Genomic DNA, 16,086 nt, shown 5'->3' with positions numbered 1-16,086 from the left:
ACAATAACAACAACAACGGTCAGGACTTGACATATACATAAGTTGCAATTTAAGGAAAAAAGCACGTTTGGGTCAACATTTCAACAACAAAATATATTTTAATTAACAATATCTATGAATAAAGTTTGCTTCACATTCTGACATTAGTAACGGCTATTCAAATTTAAAAATTTCCAAATCGATTCATTAATAAATTTCAGAGTTCAGCCTAAAATATGTTGGAAAAAATAGTTTTGAAAGGAATTTGCAAAAAGCCCGTTCAGCATTGAATTGGACAGAGTTCTATTAGTATTCATTACTTGAAATAATTTTGGAGGAACATCAGCTCTCACTTTTGCGCCTGGCCTAAATAATTAAGTTTTTATAGTTTGTAGCTACGTTATTGAATTAAAAATCTAAAAACAGTAAACAAATAATTAAATATCGCGCTTGCAATTCTCAACAATGAATCGCATCACAGCCTTCAGAAAGACTTCTATCAACGGAGGACTGTCAAAGATAGGACAGACAAACAAGAAGAGAAAGAAGAAAATAGAGAAGTAGAAAAATCTCATGAAAATCTTGTCTGCCAATTCCTGCGAAATGAAAGGCTCTGAATGGGGCTTCAAGATTACCCGGGCAATCTTCTCCCTGTCTATACCCTGTTCATAGCGTTCGCGTAGCCTAAGGATGTGGCTTATCAGCTCATTGTCTCGTTCCTCTTTTGGATTTTGGCCTTCCTCTTTTTCCTCCTTTTTCGGCTTCTGTGCGGACCCCACTTTCACCTCCTTTAGAGTCTCAGATGACGAAACATTGGAGGACGGAGGCGTAAAGTCAACCACATCCACCAATTTCAGCTCGCCGGTCTCTGTCTGAGCCAGGAGGATCTGGGGATCTGGGCCAGGCTGTTCATTGCTGAGGCATTTCCTGTAAGCCTTCTTCTTCTTCGATCTGCGCATTCGAGGCTTCTCATTCTCCCCCTGGCTGGAGACCCTAGTGGAGGTCTGGTTGATTTCGCCATCCTTGGAATCAGGTTTTGGATCAGTTCCATTGGCAGCGTTCTCAAACTGAATCGGATCGAATTTATTGCAAGACTCCTCAAGGGACTCGTGCGGTTCCATTATTTTCATAGCACTGTCCTCTAGATTCTTAAGCAAAATTTCCCCGAAGCTCTCTTTCCAGAGCACGTTCGATTTCGATGTGTCCTCCTTCGGAGCATCATCTTCCTTGGCGCTGTCGGCATCTTCTTCTTCAGTCTCCTCAGAGTTGTATTTTCCAAGGTCCTTGGCAGAGGTGGAGTCCAGTCGACCGGCTGTGGAAGCTGTGGGAGTTTTGGAGGGAAGAAGTACATGCCACATAAATAATATTGCCGTGACTCACTTGATGGGCTAGATTGAGGAACCGCGGTGATTAGATTCTTCTCAGAGGCGGCCATTCCGGGTGCTGTTGGTGAAGAGAGCTCAGGGACTTGAGCCGTGTAAGAGTTGTCCTTTCTGGGGAGGATGGGTGAAGAGTCGGAACAAGCTAAAGTCTTCCCAGAATTAAACTTCCTGTGGGTGGTTGGGGAAGAGTCCTGGTGAAAAGCCAAGGGGACCGGATTGTTTTCAGAGTTGTTCTTCCTGTGGAAGACTGATGAGAAATCGGAAGGAACTGCAAATTTGTCAGAGTTATACTGCCTGGGGAGGATTGGTGGCGAATTCAAAGGCTCCACAACTTCCATAGAGTTGAGCTTCCTGAAGATGATTGGCGAAAAGTCGGAGATTGATGAGTCGTCATCTGAGCTGAGTTCTTTTGTAGAGTTGACCTCTCCGGGAATTGATGCCGAAACTGAGAAGACAGTGCTCATGTCGGAACTCACGCTTCTGGTGTCGATAGTTGAATAGTCGGACGGAGCTGGAACCTTTTCAGAGCAGACTCTTCTAGAGTGGATTGGCGGCAAGTCTGAGTGGTCTAAAACTTTCTTAGAGTTGACCTTTGTGGGAAGAATTGAGTTCTTGGAGGCAGGATTGTTTTCAGAACTCACCTTTCTAGGGACGATTGCTGGGGAGTTGGAGCGATCTAGATCCTTCGCAGCGTTGACTCTTCTGGGGTGGACTGGTGGCACATCCGAAGGGCCAAGAACTTTCTTAGAGTTGTCCCTCCTGAAAAGAATTAATGCAGAGTCCGAGGATTCCGATTGGATTGGGGAACGATCGGAAAGACCTGAACTGTTCCCAGATGTAGATGTTTGAATGCGGATTGTTGGAGGGGCCGATGGGACTATACCTTGCTTAGATTTGTTCTTTCTGGAAATGATTGGTGTACAGTCCGAAAGGACTGGAGCGCTCTCCGAGCCGACCTTTCTGGGAAGGATGTGTGGAATGTCGGAGCGAGATGGAACACTTTCGGAGTTTATCATTCTTGGAAGCATCGGTGGCGCTTTTAAAGGGACCACAACATCTTCGGAGTCGACCTTTCTGGTAGGGATATGTGGCGAGTCCGAGGGCACTGGAACTGTCTCCGAGTCTACCTTTTCCGGGAAAAATGAGTCCTTGTCAGAGTTGACCTTTCTGGGAGAGATTGATAGCGACTTTGGGGGGACTGGAACCTTCATGGCTTCGCCCTTACATGGGGAGATTGATGGGGAGCGCAGTGGCTCCTTATTCTTTGCAGAGTTGTCCTCTGGCATGCCCAAGGATACCCTTGTGTGCTTCGGTTCGTACCCAAAGTTGATCGTTTTTCCGTCTAGAAATACTTTCGAGGTACTTGGCAAATTCTTCAAGGCTGCGTTCTTCGGCGAATCCTTGGAAGCTTTCGAGCGTGCTAGGTCAGTGGTATCCTCCTTCTGTGCAGCTGCGAGGGCCGTAGTAGAAGCACTAGGACCTTGAGCAAAAACCTTATATGGAGGTACTTCGGACCCGTCTCCCTTTGCCATTTTGTCCTCAACCTTGTAGAAGTCCTTCATGTTAATCTTAAGGACGTCAATGTACTTCTTCTGGACACCTATGACCTCAGTATCGTTCTTCAGGTAAACGGTTTTCTCCGTTTCCTTCAGCTTATACCCAGAAGGGTTATCCGTTTTTCCCATTTTGAAATGGAAATTTTATTTTGATTTCAATAATATTTTAGATCGCCGGAATATACTTTTTTTTTCACACAAAAAACACACTCGCTACGAGAACGTTGCTTGACGAATGAGATGTTTGGAAACTAAGCACATCTATCTTTCAAATTGAAACCCAGGCCTACTATCCTTTACATTTCCTCATACAACTTAGGGAAGCCTGGTCTCAACTAATTCAGAAGGATTGCCGATCCCAGAAGGGTTACCATTTTGGAATCGTGGATAAATTCTCTTTTAAACTGCATTAAAATCTGGGAGGCACATTCTTTTTCCATTTTTTTCAAAATTTACTGATGGACCCCCTTGGAAAATGGGGTCAGCCACAAAACCCCGCATATGCTCCCTTGCGAGGGCTGTATCTTGAAAAATATCCATCAGATCCTAAAAAGGGATACCATTTTGGAATCGTGGATAAATTCTCTTTTAAACTGCATTAAAATCTGGGAGGCCAATTTTTTTCCATTTTTTTTTCAAAATTTTCTGATGGACCCCCTTGGAAAATGGGGTCAGCCACAAAAACCCACATATGCTCCCTTGCGAGGGCTGTATCTTGAAAAATATCCATCAGATCCTAAAAAGGGATACCATTTTGGAATCGTGGATAAATTCTCTTTTAAACTGCATTAAAATCTGGGAGGCCAATTTTTTTCCATTTTTTTTTCAAAATTTTCTGATGGACCCCCTTGGAAAATGGGGTCAGCCACAAAAACCCACATATGCTCCCTTGCGAGGGCTGTATCTTGAAAAATATCCATCAGATCCTAAAAAGGGATACCGTTTTGGAATCGTGGATAAATTCTCTTTTAAACTGCCTTAAAATCTGGGAGGCAAATTTTTTTCCATTTTTTTCAAAATTTTCTGATGGACCCCCTTGGAAAATGGGGTCAGCCACAAAAACCCACATATGCTCCCTTGCGAGGGCTGTATCTTGAAAAATATCCATCAGATCCTAAAAAGGGATACCGTTTTGGAATCGTGGATAAATTCTCTTTTAAACTGCCTTAAAATCTGGGAGGCAAATTTTTTTCCATTTTTTTCAAAATTTTCTGATGGACCCCCTTGGAAAATGGGGTCAGCCATAAAAACCCACATACGCTCCCTTGCGAGGGCTGTATCTTGAAAAATATCCATCAGATCCTAAAAAGGGATACCGTTTTGGAGTCGTGGATAAATTCTCTTTTAAACTGCATTAAAATCTGGGAGGCCAATTTTTTTCACAATTTTTTCAAAATTTTCTGATGGACCCCCTTGGAAAATGGGGTCAGCCACAAAAACCTTATATATGCTCCCTTGCGAGGGATGTATCTTGAAAAATATCCATCAGATCCTAAAAAGGGATACCGTTTTGGAATCGTGGATAAATTCTCTTTTAAACTGCCTTAAAATCTGGGAGGCAAATTTTTTTCCATTTTTTTCAAAATTTTCTGATGGACCCCCTTGGAAAATGGGGTCAGCCACAAAAACCCACATATGCTCCCTTCCGAGGGCTGTATCTTGAAAAATATCCATCAGATCCTAAAAAGGGATGCCGTTTTGGAATCGTGGATAAATTCTCTTTTAAACTGCATTAAAATCTGGGAGGCCAATTTTTTTCACATATTTTTCAAAATTTTCTTGGATTTCTTGGAAATTTTCTTGGACCCCCTTGGAAAATGGGGTCAGCCACAAAAACCCGCATGTGCTCCCTTGCGAGGGCTGTATCTTGAAAAATATCCATCAGATCCTAAAAAGGGATACCGTTTTGGAATCGTGGATAAATTCTCTTTTAAACTGCATTAAAATATGGGAGGCAATTTTTTTTCCATTTTTTTTTCAAAATTTTCTGATGGACCCCCTTGGAAAATGGGGTCAGCCACAAAAACCCGCATGTGCTCCCTTGCGAGGGATGTATCTTGAAAAATATCCATCAGATCCTAAAAAGGGACACCGTTTTGGAATCGTGGGGCCTCGGTTCTAGAAAGGGTCTGGGGAATAACTTATAATAAAAAACTGATTTTGATTCAGATTTTGGACTTTATTCTTGCACTGGCAGCTTGGCATCGTTAAGAAAACCGATGCAACTTGTTTTTATTACAAAAAATACATTTTAGGGTATACGTTTATGCATAGTGTATGTTTTGTGTAAAAATATATATATGTGTAAATATAAAATAATACGTAATATTTGAATTCTCTTCCATCTTGATTAATGTCAATGGGAATTGATGTTTTTTGAATCGTACTCTTTCTTGTATTCCCAGATGGGCGTCTTAAATGTTTATAGTTTGTTTGTTTTGATTGTTGGTTGTCTGTTTGTTTGTTTGATTTCTGTGTTTGCATTTACATGTTATAGAAGTCGACAAACTCGACCGATCTTGGACGCCTACTGTAGCAGATTGGATCCAATCTCACAGGCTTCCACTTCTTCTTTTTCTACGGAACACACGCGCGCGTTAAATGCAAAAATAGTTTGTTCAGATCAGATTTTTGTTCAGATCAGAATAGGGGGGGAATAAAAGAAAAAGAAACAAAAACATAATAAACAATTAGAAATAAATGCTCGTCTCTTTATGCACACACACACAACTAAAGTACAGGTATATATATATAGAGTATATATGCAGAATGTGAGAGTTAAAAGATATAGGAATACTGGCTAATATCGGGGGCACGAAATGACGGTACGATGCAACATGCAACTGAAATCAAAACTCAATCATTCAACGGAATCGTAGCTGCAAGATTCTCTTCACATTCTTTCTCTTTTCTAACTAAAACTAAGCAGTTGTAGGTGTCTTTTTGATTGTTTCGTCTTTAAATTAATTTTTGTAATTTTGGCTCGGCGCAGTCTTAGCCTAGAATAGACGATATCGATGGAATGCTTGGATACCAACTGTCACCAAATGGCATGCGAAATGCAGTGTACAACACCAGGGAGTGGGTGGATTGGAGATGGTCAGGTGGGTGTGATATGGGTACATAAATGAACTCAGTAATTACAGTAGAGATAACTCTTAGCTCACAGTGAGTTTCATGAAGTTACGTTGGTTAATTACGGCTAGGGGGGAAAAGCCTCGCAGCATGCACTTCTTAAAATTTATGAGATTTCTCTGGACATTTTCAACGAAATGTTCACTTTTGTTTTCAACTATTTTAGCCAAAGGGGTTTAGGAACTGGGGGATCGGGGATCGGGGATACCAAACCGAAAAAGGAATCATGTCGGAGAACACAGACGAGAGCGAGGCGAGTGTGAGCTGCGCTTTCTCATAACTTGGCCGGGTTATTCAAAACACGAGCAAATAGCAACAGCAACAGCAACAACGACTACAATAGAAGTGGTTACAGCGTAATGGCCACCAAATGCATAGCTTCAACTTGATCCAACTCAAAGGCATAGTTTTGGCAAAAGAGGTAGCTGCCCTTCCAAGACATTGCCTTGCAAGATACAATTCAAAATCTATTAACTATCCAGCTAGTCTTCTGATCTGTTGCTTCTCATTTCTTGAAATTGTGAAAGGAAAACCGTAGACAAGTTACGATGCATTGAACAGCCATTACACTGCAACCAAAAGAGTGGGTTTAGACTAAACTGTAGCACTGGGCGGCGGCTGGTGGGCCGCAGGCGGGATGACATTCGGAATGGCCACCACACAGGCGCCGGCTCTCGCAAACGACATCGGCGCCAGTTCGTTCCATCCGTTGCGCACCGGATCGTACTCCTCCACGTTCTTTAGGGCCTGGTTGCCGTCGTAGCCACCAACGACAATCAGACGATCGCCGAGCAGGGCACACCCAATGGCATCTCGCCCCAGAGCCAGGGCGCAAATCTACACGGGAAAAATCATAACAAATAAATCGTATCGCATTCATTTCTAGCTCACCATTGTCCAAGTATCAGTGGCTGGATCGTAACGCTCCACCGTCTCAGTGCGACACACCATCGGGTTGCTGGCCGGACAATCGTGACCTCCCAGAGCGTACAGGAAACCATTGGCCACGGTTACCTGAAAACCAAAAATATACATTAAGCTTTGTCGCCAAGACTATCCCAGGAGCCTTACGCCCACGCCGCCGCGACGTTTATTCATCGGCGCCAGAAGACTCCATTTGTTGGTGTGCGGATCGTAGCATTCGATGGAGCGATGGCAGACCGATCCATCCCGTCCTCCTACCGCGTACAGGCGACCACCCAGTACTGCCACCCCGGCTGTGGAACGCATTGAAGACATGGGTGCCACATAGCTCCAGGTACGCGCCACGGGATCCCATCTGGTTTGGATTAAAATTAATTGTATTTTATACACATTATGTAAGAAGAAAATAACACACCTCTCCACTGTGTTCAGGTAACTCCAGCCGTCGTGACCACCCACGGCATACAGGGGACCCTCCAGCACCGCCACACCCAGGCCATGACGCGGCGTGGCCATTGCATTCAACGGCGCCCAGGTCATCGTATTCAGGTCCAGACTCTCCACAGTGTTCAGGGTCTTCAATCCATCCCTGCCACCGACCAATATTAGCTTATCCTCCATCACAGCGGCGCCGAACTGCAGCCGACGTCCGGTCATGTGCTTCCAAGGTGTCCACTTGTCTAGCCGCGGGCAGTAGCTCTCGATGCTGATGGTGCCCTTGTGAGCATCCATGCCCCCGACAGCCAGGAGGCGACCCACCGTCGACTTTCGGGGCGTGGTGCGTTCCGTGGCGATCCGGGATCTGCGCTCGGGCATCAAGTGCCACTTGAATGCCTCCATCACCAGCTGCTGGCACTCGTTAGCATTGCAGACGTTCTCCACGTGATCCATGATGAAGCCGGGCTGCAACAAGGGCAGTCGGACCAAGGCCAACAGCTCGGGGATGTACTGCTCCCGGGCGGGGGAATCGTGACGCACCCAGGACATCAGGCTGTGGAAGACTTCCTGCTCCGAGGGTACATTGAGATCGTCGCTGCACAGCAGCTTGCCCAGCTGGTCAGCGTTCAGCTGGAAGAACTCCTGGTTCTGGCACACTTGCGTAAAGTACTGGCAGGTATAGGCCTGGGCCAATCGCAACAGGGTGGTGCAGCTCTGCTGCTCCGCGAAGAAGGCGAACCCCAGGCAGTTAGACGGATGCAACTGGCGGGCGAGGAAGTTGCAGCAGGCAGTGACCACGGAGTTGAGCTGCAACAGACAGGCGGTGGCAAGCAGCGTCTCCACAGTATCCTCGCGCATCTCGATGAACCCCGTGTAGCAATATTGCACCAGCAGATGCAGTGCGTCGCCGTGCACCTCGCCGAGGGTCACCTCCTGTTCCTTGGTCTCGCGCAGCGATCCTGTGAACATGGCGGAGAAGTAGGCGCTGGACGCCGATAGCACCAGACGGTGAGCAGGCACTCTGCAAGATAAAAAATGAGTAAATATCACAGTTTCGAAACGCACTGTACCATGGTAGTGCACTCTGCATGCCAGTTGGAGTAGCGAGTTTCGATTCTTGCCCCTTTGTTTACCATGGCACAGATCGGCAGGTTTCTGCGACCCGAAACCGGTTCGGAGCAGCGAGCTGCATAAGAAATCAAATAAAGCTGCAACTGCACTGCACACAGATCTCGATCAGACATCGCTGAATCTATATCTTTCCTCGCTGGAGTTGTTTTTGTTTTGCTTTCAGTCTCGTCTCTGTTGTTGGTCCTCCTCCCCCCGAAACCGAAACCGAAACCGAAACCCCAGCAAACTCAAAACAAACTACGGAACTGCAACTGTTATTCATCCCGTCTCTGTCTAACCCAGTGCGAGGGTTTCAATTGTGGGGCTTTGGGGATCTCTCGTGTTCGCTCTTTCTGCAGAAGTCGCAATTAGTGCGACGCGTTCACAGCAGCGACCAAGAATATAGGGCTGTCCTTGTTTTCAATAGGGATTTGGGGAAGAAGGATCTTCCTAGCAGTTCACTAAACTCATTCCAATCCTACAGAATTCGCACATTTTTAAACTTATGATAAAACTAATTATGTATTTATCAGCTGGTGCCGTTGATAAGCAAAGTGTAATAGCTTTATCAATATCAACAATAACGTAATTAATAACAATTGAGTAATAAATCCTTTCCAAGAAATCATGGACAAAGCAATAGGAGCACCCATATATCGAATATTTATTTCATATCAACTATTATTTCCATTTGGAAACTGACCATTCAGAGTTTCATTACCTTTAGGATTTGTTTTTAAATATTTAAGAGTAATTTATGAATTAAGAATTGGATAAATCCGAAGCTTTTAAAAAAGTATAAGCCTGGATGAAATAAAACCCAAACGAAGGCTACTACTTCAGAGGTAAGAGTGCAGTTTAAGTAGGTTGGCCACTTCCGGCTTAATGCAATTTCAGTACTATTCTCCTGCCCCCCACTGTTGCCGCCTGCATGAGCGTGTGTGTGAGTGTTTACTGTTGGAATTGCGTTGGGGACAGCGCAGCAGAGAAAACGGAAAACAGACAAAGAACCCAAGTGAACTGCGCCGAAGTGAAGGTCAGCGGAGAATGGGGGAGATGGGGGCGGGAATTGCTAATGAACTTTCCAATTCAGAAATATTCCTTTGTCTCGGGGATATGTTGGATGTGGCCATGTGGAGGCCCAAACCCCTTCCAGCACTTTAAGCACTTCCAGCACTCACCGCTTGCCATCGATGCCCGCGATCAGGACCACGTCGCACAGCTGCTGGCTGTCCATGTAGAGCTGCATCTTTTTGAGGATGTTGTCCGCATGATCCCTGCACCGAAAGAACTCGTCCTGGCTTCCGGTCGAGTTCAGGCTGCCCAGGCTATAGTCCCTGGACAGTGATCCCATTGTGTTGTCCGCCAGCATGGAGATGTGACCGGATGTGGACGCCGTCGAGTCCCGGCTGGGACTCTCCTTTTGATTGTTGACCGCCGACATGGCGCCCTGATGCTGCTGATTTGGCTGATGTGGCTGCTGTTGTCCTGTGATGATGTCCCGCTTAGAGAGAGCGCTTTCGGTTGCGGCACGTCCGCATCGGAGCTCTGTCTTGAAGCTATTGTCGTCGTCGGATCTGTCGGAATGGGTCGCTTGGATCCCCGCACGCTTATTGGAATGGTGTGGAATGGTTCGGATCGTAGCCAACTATAATTTGCAACAAAGAACGCGCGCCTGCTGTCTTGCCTCAATTTGTCGCTGGCCTCTCTTGCGCTCTCCACTCTCCACACTCTCTGCGTTGTTTTGTTTTCTTTTCGGTTTCAGTTTTGTTTTTGTTGTTTTCCATTCAATCTGCTGCTGTTGCTGTTGCGTTTTCAATTAGCTAGGAAGATGCTCCCGCACATTACTGCAATTGCGTTCTGAGCCCCAATCTGTAACTGTAAATCGCTTATCAGAGAACGTCACTACTTGTTTGGGGGCCTTTATATACCATTAACTTGCTACAGCTGTTACTGGTAACTTATTTATTTTGACATACCAGCTAGAGGTGGCTCGATTTGGCGTCCCAGCTGGAGTTGCCAGATATAACGGTTATTTTTTAGCCGTTTATGGCTAGATTTTTGGCAATGTTGCTAGACCAACTAAAAAAAATACAAGAAAAACAATTAAACATTAAAAATAGACCCGTCACCTTTTTTATTTTAAGCCTCAAATACTTTTATTTCCGAATTAAATAAGCTTAATCCCTGTATGAAGCTTAAATGTCATCTCTAGGACATGAAAAAAGTGTTGGAAAACACCATAGAAAAGTATCCTTGTTAGCATGGAAGCGCGCTGTTCAAAGAGGCGTCTTTATTGAAAATTAAAAAAAAATGGAAAGGTATTTTGCCTGCCCGACTGGTAGCAAATTATTTGGTGCCACCATCATCGCCACCAAGTGGCGGCGGCAGGCCCACCGCGAATTTGGACAAGTTCTCCAGAAAGTCAATGTATGAGGCATGCTCGTGGGCGGTGGCCAAGTCCGAGACCTTTACGGCAAATTCGTTGGTGATCCCCTTCTCGGCCAGCATTTCCATAATAAGGCAGTAGAGATTGTCGTCAATCAGGCTGGCCTCAATGGTGTATGAACACTCGTTCCAGGCGTGCTCGTACAAGGACATTTCCTGGATGAAGAAGATGTCGGGCCACTTTTGGTTCGGTTTCGGTTTCACCACCTTGCCATCCTTAAAGGCCGTCCGTGAGAAGTGACAGTAAATCGAGAGTAGGGCGTCGCCCCGCTTGATCAGGACTTCGAACTTGGGAACGCTCCGCACCGGAGTGGCGGTGTCATCGACGCGGCGCGGCACGCTCTTGCTAACATTAAAGAAGATATTCACCCGCTCCGTGGGCGTAGTCTTAACCAACTCAACCTCCGAGCCACGGAATATGGCTACGTAGTCGTCCACCAGAAGCGGCGCATTCAGTTGCAACTGCACCCGGCGTTCCTCAATGATTTCCCCGGTTAGAAACTCGACCAGATGGCGATCCGATGGGCTCACCTCCACCTGATTCTGATTAAGACTGAGACTCTGATGATCTTTTCGGTCCTGCTCCTGTTCTTGTTCCTGCTGTTTCAGCTCCGCCAGCGGTTTGCGAGTCACCTTCTGCCCGTGCCAGCTGCCAGTGGTGATTGATCGCCGGCTAGTCAGGCTATACACGGCTGTCCTCCGTCCAGTGGAGCTTGCTCCCTCATATCCAACCAGAGCGGCAGACAGATCCGAGCCTCCACCCAACCGACTGTTTCTTATGGCCAGGGCCAGGGCGCGTGGCAGCGGGCGAAATACTCGCAAAAACCTAGACATCGTTTCGAAGAGTTGGGGTTAGAAAATTTGTTGGATTTTGAGATGTGTATGCCACTGAAGTCGGTCGACAAATGAGGCTGCTGGACCGGAGCCGACCCCAGCTCAGAATTCGGCTTTGACGTTAGTGATCGACAGCCTACTAGGATTCCATGGCCTACTTGATGCCTTTGACTGCATATATCAGGGGCTACCAAAAGAAAACCCCTAACAATAAAGCTTCATCACAAGAATTTGTCCAGGAACCAGTGCTAATCCGACCCATATGCAGAAAGTCATCAATTCTGCGCTAAAGTCTTGCAAGGGAAACATTCCATATGGTAATTTATAGTGCAGAAATAGTCATCCCCTTTGTGCAACTCAAAAACAAAGAGATCCGACTCCCCCAACCAAATCACAAATCGGGATAAATTTCTCACCGTACATGGTATGACTTCGATTTCTTTATTTTCGATTTAATTGCAAGTTCTTTCTTTCAGTTGTCTGGCTTTGTGTGCCGGCGACGCGAAGTTGCACAGACACGTAGCCAATGCCAAAGCAATCGGGAGACAGGGGTCTTGTGATGGGAGACACATACAGATAGAGGTTGGAAGGAATTGAAAGAAATGGATATATATAACATGCATATACCTAAAACGTATATATACCCGCCTACATATGATACAACAGTACATGGCTACATACAAATAAATAACGTGTATGCGTGAGCGGATATAGGAAGGTAATGAAGATCGGATCGGGGTGCCGGTGATGCGGCGGGACCCCGGGTTGCCGGAGATGCCATAGATGTAGTGAATGCCGTGCAGCTGCAGCTGCATCTGCATCTAGTTGGGCGACGTATTTCGCTTTGGCGTCGACGGCGGCAGATCCATTGTCTTGCACACCCAGCCCGATATATCCACCTCCTCCACCTCCGCCTTGCGTATCCATGGATGACTCTGCAATAGATAGAGTAGATGCAAATAGGTACTTCGCAGGGGTTTTATTGCGTACCAGCAGGGTCTTGAGATCGGCTCGCTCGTCGGGCTGTTTCTTCAAGCAAATGTCCACAAAGTCCTTGAACTCGTTGGAGAATATCTTGTGCTCCAGCTTTGGCGGCGGTTCGTTCACAATATAATCCAGAAGCTCAAAGATGGCCATGGCCCGGGGCTCGTCCACCGGCTGGCCACCCTCCTCGGCATTGTCCGCAAATATTGACTCTAATGTGGCGGTGTTCGGTGGCGGGATCGGGTACATGCCAATGGCCATTTCCACCAGTGACAGACCCAGCGACCAGATGTCTGACTGTACCGAGTAGTGAGTGCCCTGCAGTCGCTCCGGCTGTATAATGGGGAAGAATAGGGAAGATTAGTAAGGAGTACAAACTTGCTTATGGTTACCCAATACAATTGAAGCATCGCTTAAGAGTACGGAGTCCGGATACGGATCCTTAGCCCACTCACCGACATGTAGCTGCGGGTGCCCACAAACGAGTTAGCCATGGAGTCTATCAACTGGCCGGAAACGCCGAAATCACAGATCTTTATCTCGCCGCTGCTATTGACAAGAATATTGCTCGGCTTCACGTCCCGATGGATGATGGCGTGCTTGTCGCGCAGGTAGCTTAAGCCCTTTAACACGGCCAGCGTTATCCTGCCCAGAATCGACTCCGGTATCCGACCCGCCCGTTTAAGGATCAGATCCAGGGATCCACCATCCATGTATTCCATGCAGATGCTGATTTCACCGTCACTGTAGAAGGCTCCGTAGAATCCAACGATGTGCGGGAAGTTGCATTCGTGGAGGACCTTCAGCTCGCGCAGGATCTGTTTCTTGATCGCCGGCTTCACCTCCAGGTGGATTAGTTTCCTGGCCATTATAAGGTGTGTGTGCGTGTGGCGGACCTTCATGACGACGCCTCCGTTGCCGGAGCCCAGCTCGCCGAGCTTCTCCAGATCCTCGTCCGAGAGTTCGCCGATCTTCTCCTTCTGGCTGAGGAACACTTTGATCCTTTTCCGTTCCGTGTCGTCCATGTCCAGGCCCTCCAGTGTCTCCGTCAGCGCATCGATGCTCGTCTTCGGCTTGCCCAGCAAACTGTGTGTGCTTTAATTTAACCTCTTAATGAATTTTTGCGAGTCAAAACGAAAACTTGAAAACTGGATTCGAGGCCAGGGGAAGTGGTTACAGGACTGGGTTCGGGCTTTTAGGGTTGGATGGTGGGTGGTGGGTTGTGAGGTGAGGGTGCACTTTCGCGATTTCTTTTGGTTTCTGTTTACAATGGCGGTTAGTGCACTAGCATCCGCATAAGTTGCATTGTACAAAATATAGAAAAATCTTGGTGAATAGCTTTGATAAATTGATTTGTTGAGAAATCTTAAGTTATTTCCAATTAATGTTACCAATTACTGAACTTTATATTCCTCTTTTAATGGCGACTAATTCTAAAAAATTTAACTTTAATTTAAAATCGTCGTTTACGATAGTTGGTATCTAAATGCAACGGTTTCAGGTGTTTCTAAAATTCTAAATGGCATTTTGATTCCGAGTTCTAGCATCTTGACTGCCACTGTTTGCAGGTGTGGGTGGGTGTGTGTGCTGCCTGCGTCATATCAAAGAAGCCTAAAAGAACGGCCCAAAGTACCCACACCAGCGAAAAAGAGAGCAACCTGGCCGACAACTCTCTCTCTCGTCTCACTCTCTTTCCTTGGGCGGATTGGATTTCCTCGAATCATCGGGCTTGTAACTTAATTGTAATCTTATCAAAAAAAAAACTTCACGAAAGAGCACCTTTGATAAATGAAAACTTGGGAGAGGAGCGAGAATTGGGATTAAAATTGCATTATATGCTATTTAGTAGGTTGAATGGGATATTTACTCTGTGCCCGAGGGGGTTTTGAATGGCGGAGTTGGAGCCACTTGGGTGGCCGCACCAGTTGCCTCCGAATTCACCGGCGGCAGCACCAGGTTCAGTTTGTTCTTCGACATTTTCGTCGCGCTCTTCCGGCTCCTTCGCTTGCTCCTAATCCAGTTACTAGTCCTGTTCCTGTCCCAGCTCCTTATCCGCTGTACTTTCGGCTTGCTTTCGTTTCAATAAACAAACAAGGAAACGAAAACTAACGAAAATTTTGGGGGAAAACAACAACAATCCACGAACAGCGGCAGCGGCGTCCGTTGGGGGAAGGGGCAGGGACGTCGGCGGAGGCGGTGGGGGACAACCAGCTGCAAAATCTCAGTCTTATTCCCGCTGGCAGGCGAATGGTTTTGTTTTAACGTTCCCCGTTTGGCTTAATGATGCATCAATAACAACAACAATCCGAGAGTTACCTATTTGTTGCACTCTCACTTAGCCAAATTCGCCGACTTCAATTAGTCTTTTTTTTTTGCTCAGACGATGCGCGAACGAAATTCAAGTGTGACCAGGTGGCGCTAAAGCATGGAGCCAACAAATTCAAATTTTGAAATACTGTGTTCTGTTTCGAGCATAATTTTTATTTAATAAATTAAGTTTAGTTTCTAGAATATATAAAACTAAATATATATGTTGTTCCTTTTTGTTTTTTTAAGTTAAAAATTCCTAACAAAAAGCACACAAATCAATGTCGACATCTTGCTAGTATTCAGTTTGATTTCCTTCACAAATGAAAAGATATTTATTTTAACATATAATTGCAATCATTAAAGACTTGACTACAAATCTCTCTCGAATATTTGGCATAAAATTGATCTTTCTTTTTGAAAAAGTAACAAAGAGGTGAAGTAACGATAGCTGTGTTGAATTATCGATATCCCAGTGCCATCACCTGCAGCAGCTGCTTACCTCTTGTTGTGTAACTAAAACGCTTGGATTTCTGGTAAATATTGGCAAAATAATGCTTTTAACTGCTTTGATTTAATGTGGAAATATATTGCATAGATTACAAGATGTCGGCAAACGCTGCCCGTGGCTCTACGTCGCTGTTGAAGCGCGCCTGGAACGAGATTCCCGATATTGTCGGCGGATCTGCTCTGGCACTTTGCGGAATTGTTATGGCCACCATCGGAGTGGCCAACTACTATGCCAACGATGGTGACAACCGTCGCTACAAGCTGGGATATGTTGTCCTCCGTCATGACGATCCTCGTGCCGACAAGGTGCGCAACGATGAGGACGATTAAACGAATGGAGACAGAACATGGGATAGGATCTTCGCCAGCGGGTAGTCTCATTCTCAGCCTTCCTTTTTTTTGTTCATGCTAAAGCTAAGTAAAAAAATCTAAATGTACAGAAGAATATGTTTTCTCTAGTGGAGCTTACTTCATAGACT

At 45.9% G+C, this 16,086-nt stretch overlaps 5 protein-coding genes across 10 annotated transcripts; 1 reads left to right on the top strand and 4 right to left on the bottom strand.

Annotated features, from left to right (window-relative positions):
• Positions 1 to 66: 66 nt before the first annotated feature.
• LOC6501851 lies at positions 67 to 3,081 on the bottom strand. 5 transcript variants are annotated; one of them, XM_001966765.4, is made up of 3 exons: positions 1,653 to 3,081; positions 1,360 to 1,598; positions 67 to 1,300 (listed from the first exon to the last, which is right to left on the bottom strand). In XM_001966765.4, the coding sequence occupies exons 1-3, from the start codon at positions 3,044 to 3,046 to the stop codon at positions 417 to 419; spliced, it is 2,517 nt and encodes an 838-aa protein (XP_001966801.2). In that variant the 5' UTR covers positions 3,047 to 3,081; the 3' UTR covers positions 67 to 416. The 5 variants fall into 5 exon arrangements, with proteins under 5 accessions (XP_001966801.2, XP_032308224.1, XP_032308226.1 ...); XM_032452333.2 differs by having other exon boundaries at positions 1,360 to 1,951; positions 2,003 to 3,081; XM_032452335.2 differs by having other exon boundaries at positions 1,360 to 1,939; positions 2,003 to 3,081.
• A 1,994-nt stretch (positions 3,082 to 5,075) lies between these two features.
• On the bottom strand, positions 5,076 to 10,581 carry LOC6501850 (kelch-like protein 5). The gene is made up of 7 exons (XM_014904135.3): positions 10,456 to 10,581; positions 9,706 to 10,402; positions 7,392 to 8,435; positions 7,124 to 7,331; positions 6,944 to 7,066; positions 6,653 to 6,889; positions 5,076 to 5,494 (listed from the first exon to the last, which is right to left on the bottom strand). Exons 2-7 carry the CDS (start codon positions 9,966 to 9,968, stop codon positions 5,402 to 5,404), a joined length of 1,968 nt encoding a protein of 655 aa, XP_014759621.1. The 5' UTR covers positions 9,969 to 10,402; positions 10,456 to 10,581; the 3' UTR covers positions 5,076 to 5,401.
• A 292-nt stretch (positions 10,582 to 10,873) lies between these two features.
• Positions 10,874 to 11,806, bottom strand: LOC6501849 (complement component 1 Q subcomponent-binding protein, mitochondrial). The gene has a single exon (XM_001966767.1). It carries the CDS (start codon positions 11,804 to 11,806, stop codon positions 10,874 to 10,876), a length of 933 nt encoding a protein of 310 aa, XP_001966803.1.
• A 408-nt stretch (positions 11,807 to 12,214) lies between these two features.
• LOC6492918 (dual specificity mitogen-activated protein kinase kinase dSOR1) lies at positions 12,215 to 15,225 on the bottom strand. Of its 2 annotated transcripts, none has more exons than XM_001966768.4 (4): positions 14,658 to 15,225; positions 13,246 to 13,885; positions 12,797 to 13,123; positions 12,215 to 12,741 (listed from the first exon to the last, which is right to left on the bottom strand). In XM_001966768.4, the coding sequence occupies exons 1-4, from the start codon at positions 14,765 to 14,767 to the stop codon at positions 12,628 to 12,630; spliced, it is 1,191 nt and encodes a 396-aa protein (XP_001966804.1). In that variant the 5' UTR covers positions 14,768 to 15,225; the 3' UTR covers positions 12,215 to 12,627. The 2 variants fall into 2 exon arrangements, with proteins under 2 accessions (XP_001966804.1, XP_014759620.1); XM_014904134.3 differs by having other exon boundaries at positions 13,246 to 13,876.
• Positions 15,226 to 15,449: 224 nt separating this feature from the next.
• LOC6501977 lies at positions 15,450 to 16,044 on the top strand. Its single transcript, XM_001966769.4, has 2 exons — positions 15,450 to 15,633; positions 15,696 to 16,044. Exon 2 carries the CDS (start codon positions 15,704 to 15,706, stop codon positions 15,935 to 15,937), a length of 234 nt encoding a protein of 77 aa, XP_001966805.1. The 5' UTR covers positions 15,450 to 15,633; positions 15,696 to 15,703; the 3' UTR covers positions 15,938 to 16,044.
• Positions 16,045 to 16,086: the final 42 nt, after the last annotated feature.

Source organism: Drosophila ananassae, chromosome XR (assembly GCF_017639315.1).
Source record: "Drosophila ananassae strain 14024-0371.13 chromosome XR, ASM1763931v2, whole genome shotgun sequence".
Lineage (NCBI taxonomy): Eukaryota > Metazoa > Arthropoda > Insecta > Diptera > Drosophilidae > Drosophila > Drosophila ananassae.
This window is presented reverse-complemented; position numbering and strand designations above follow the sequence as displayed.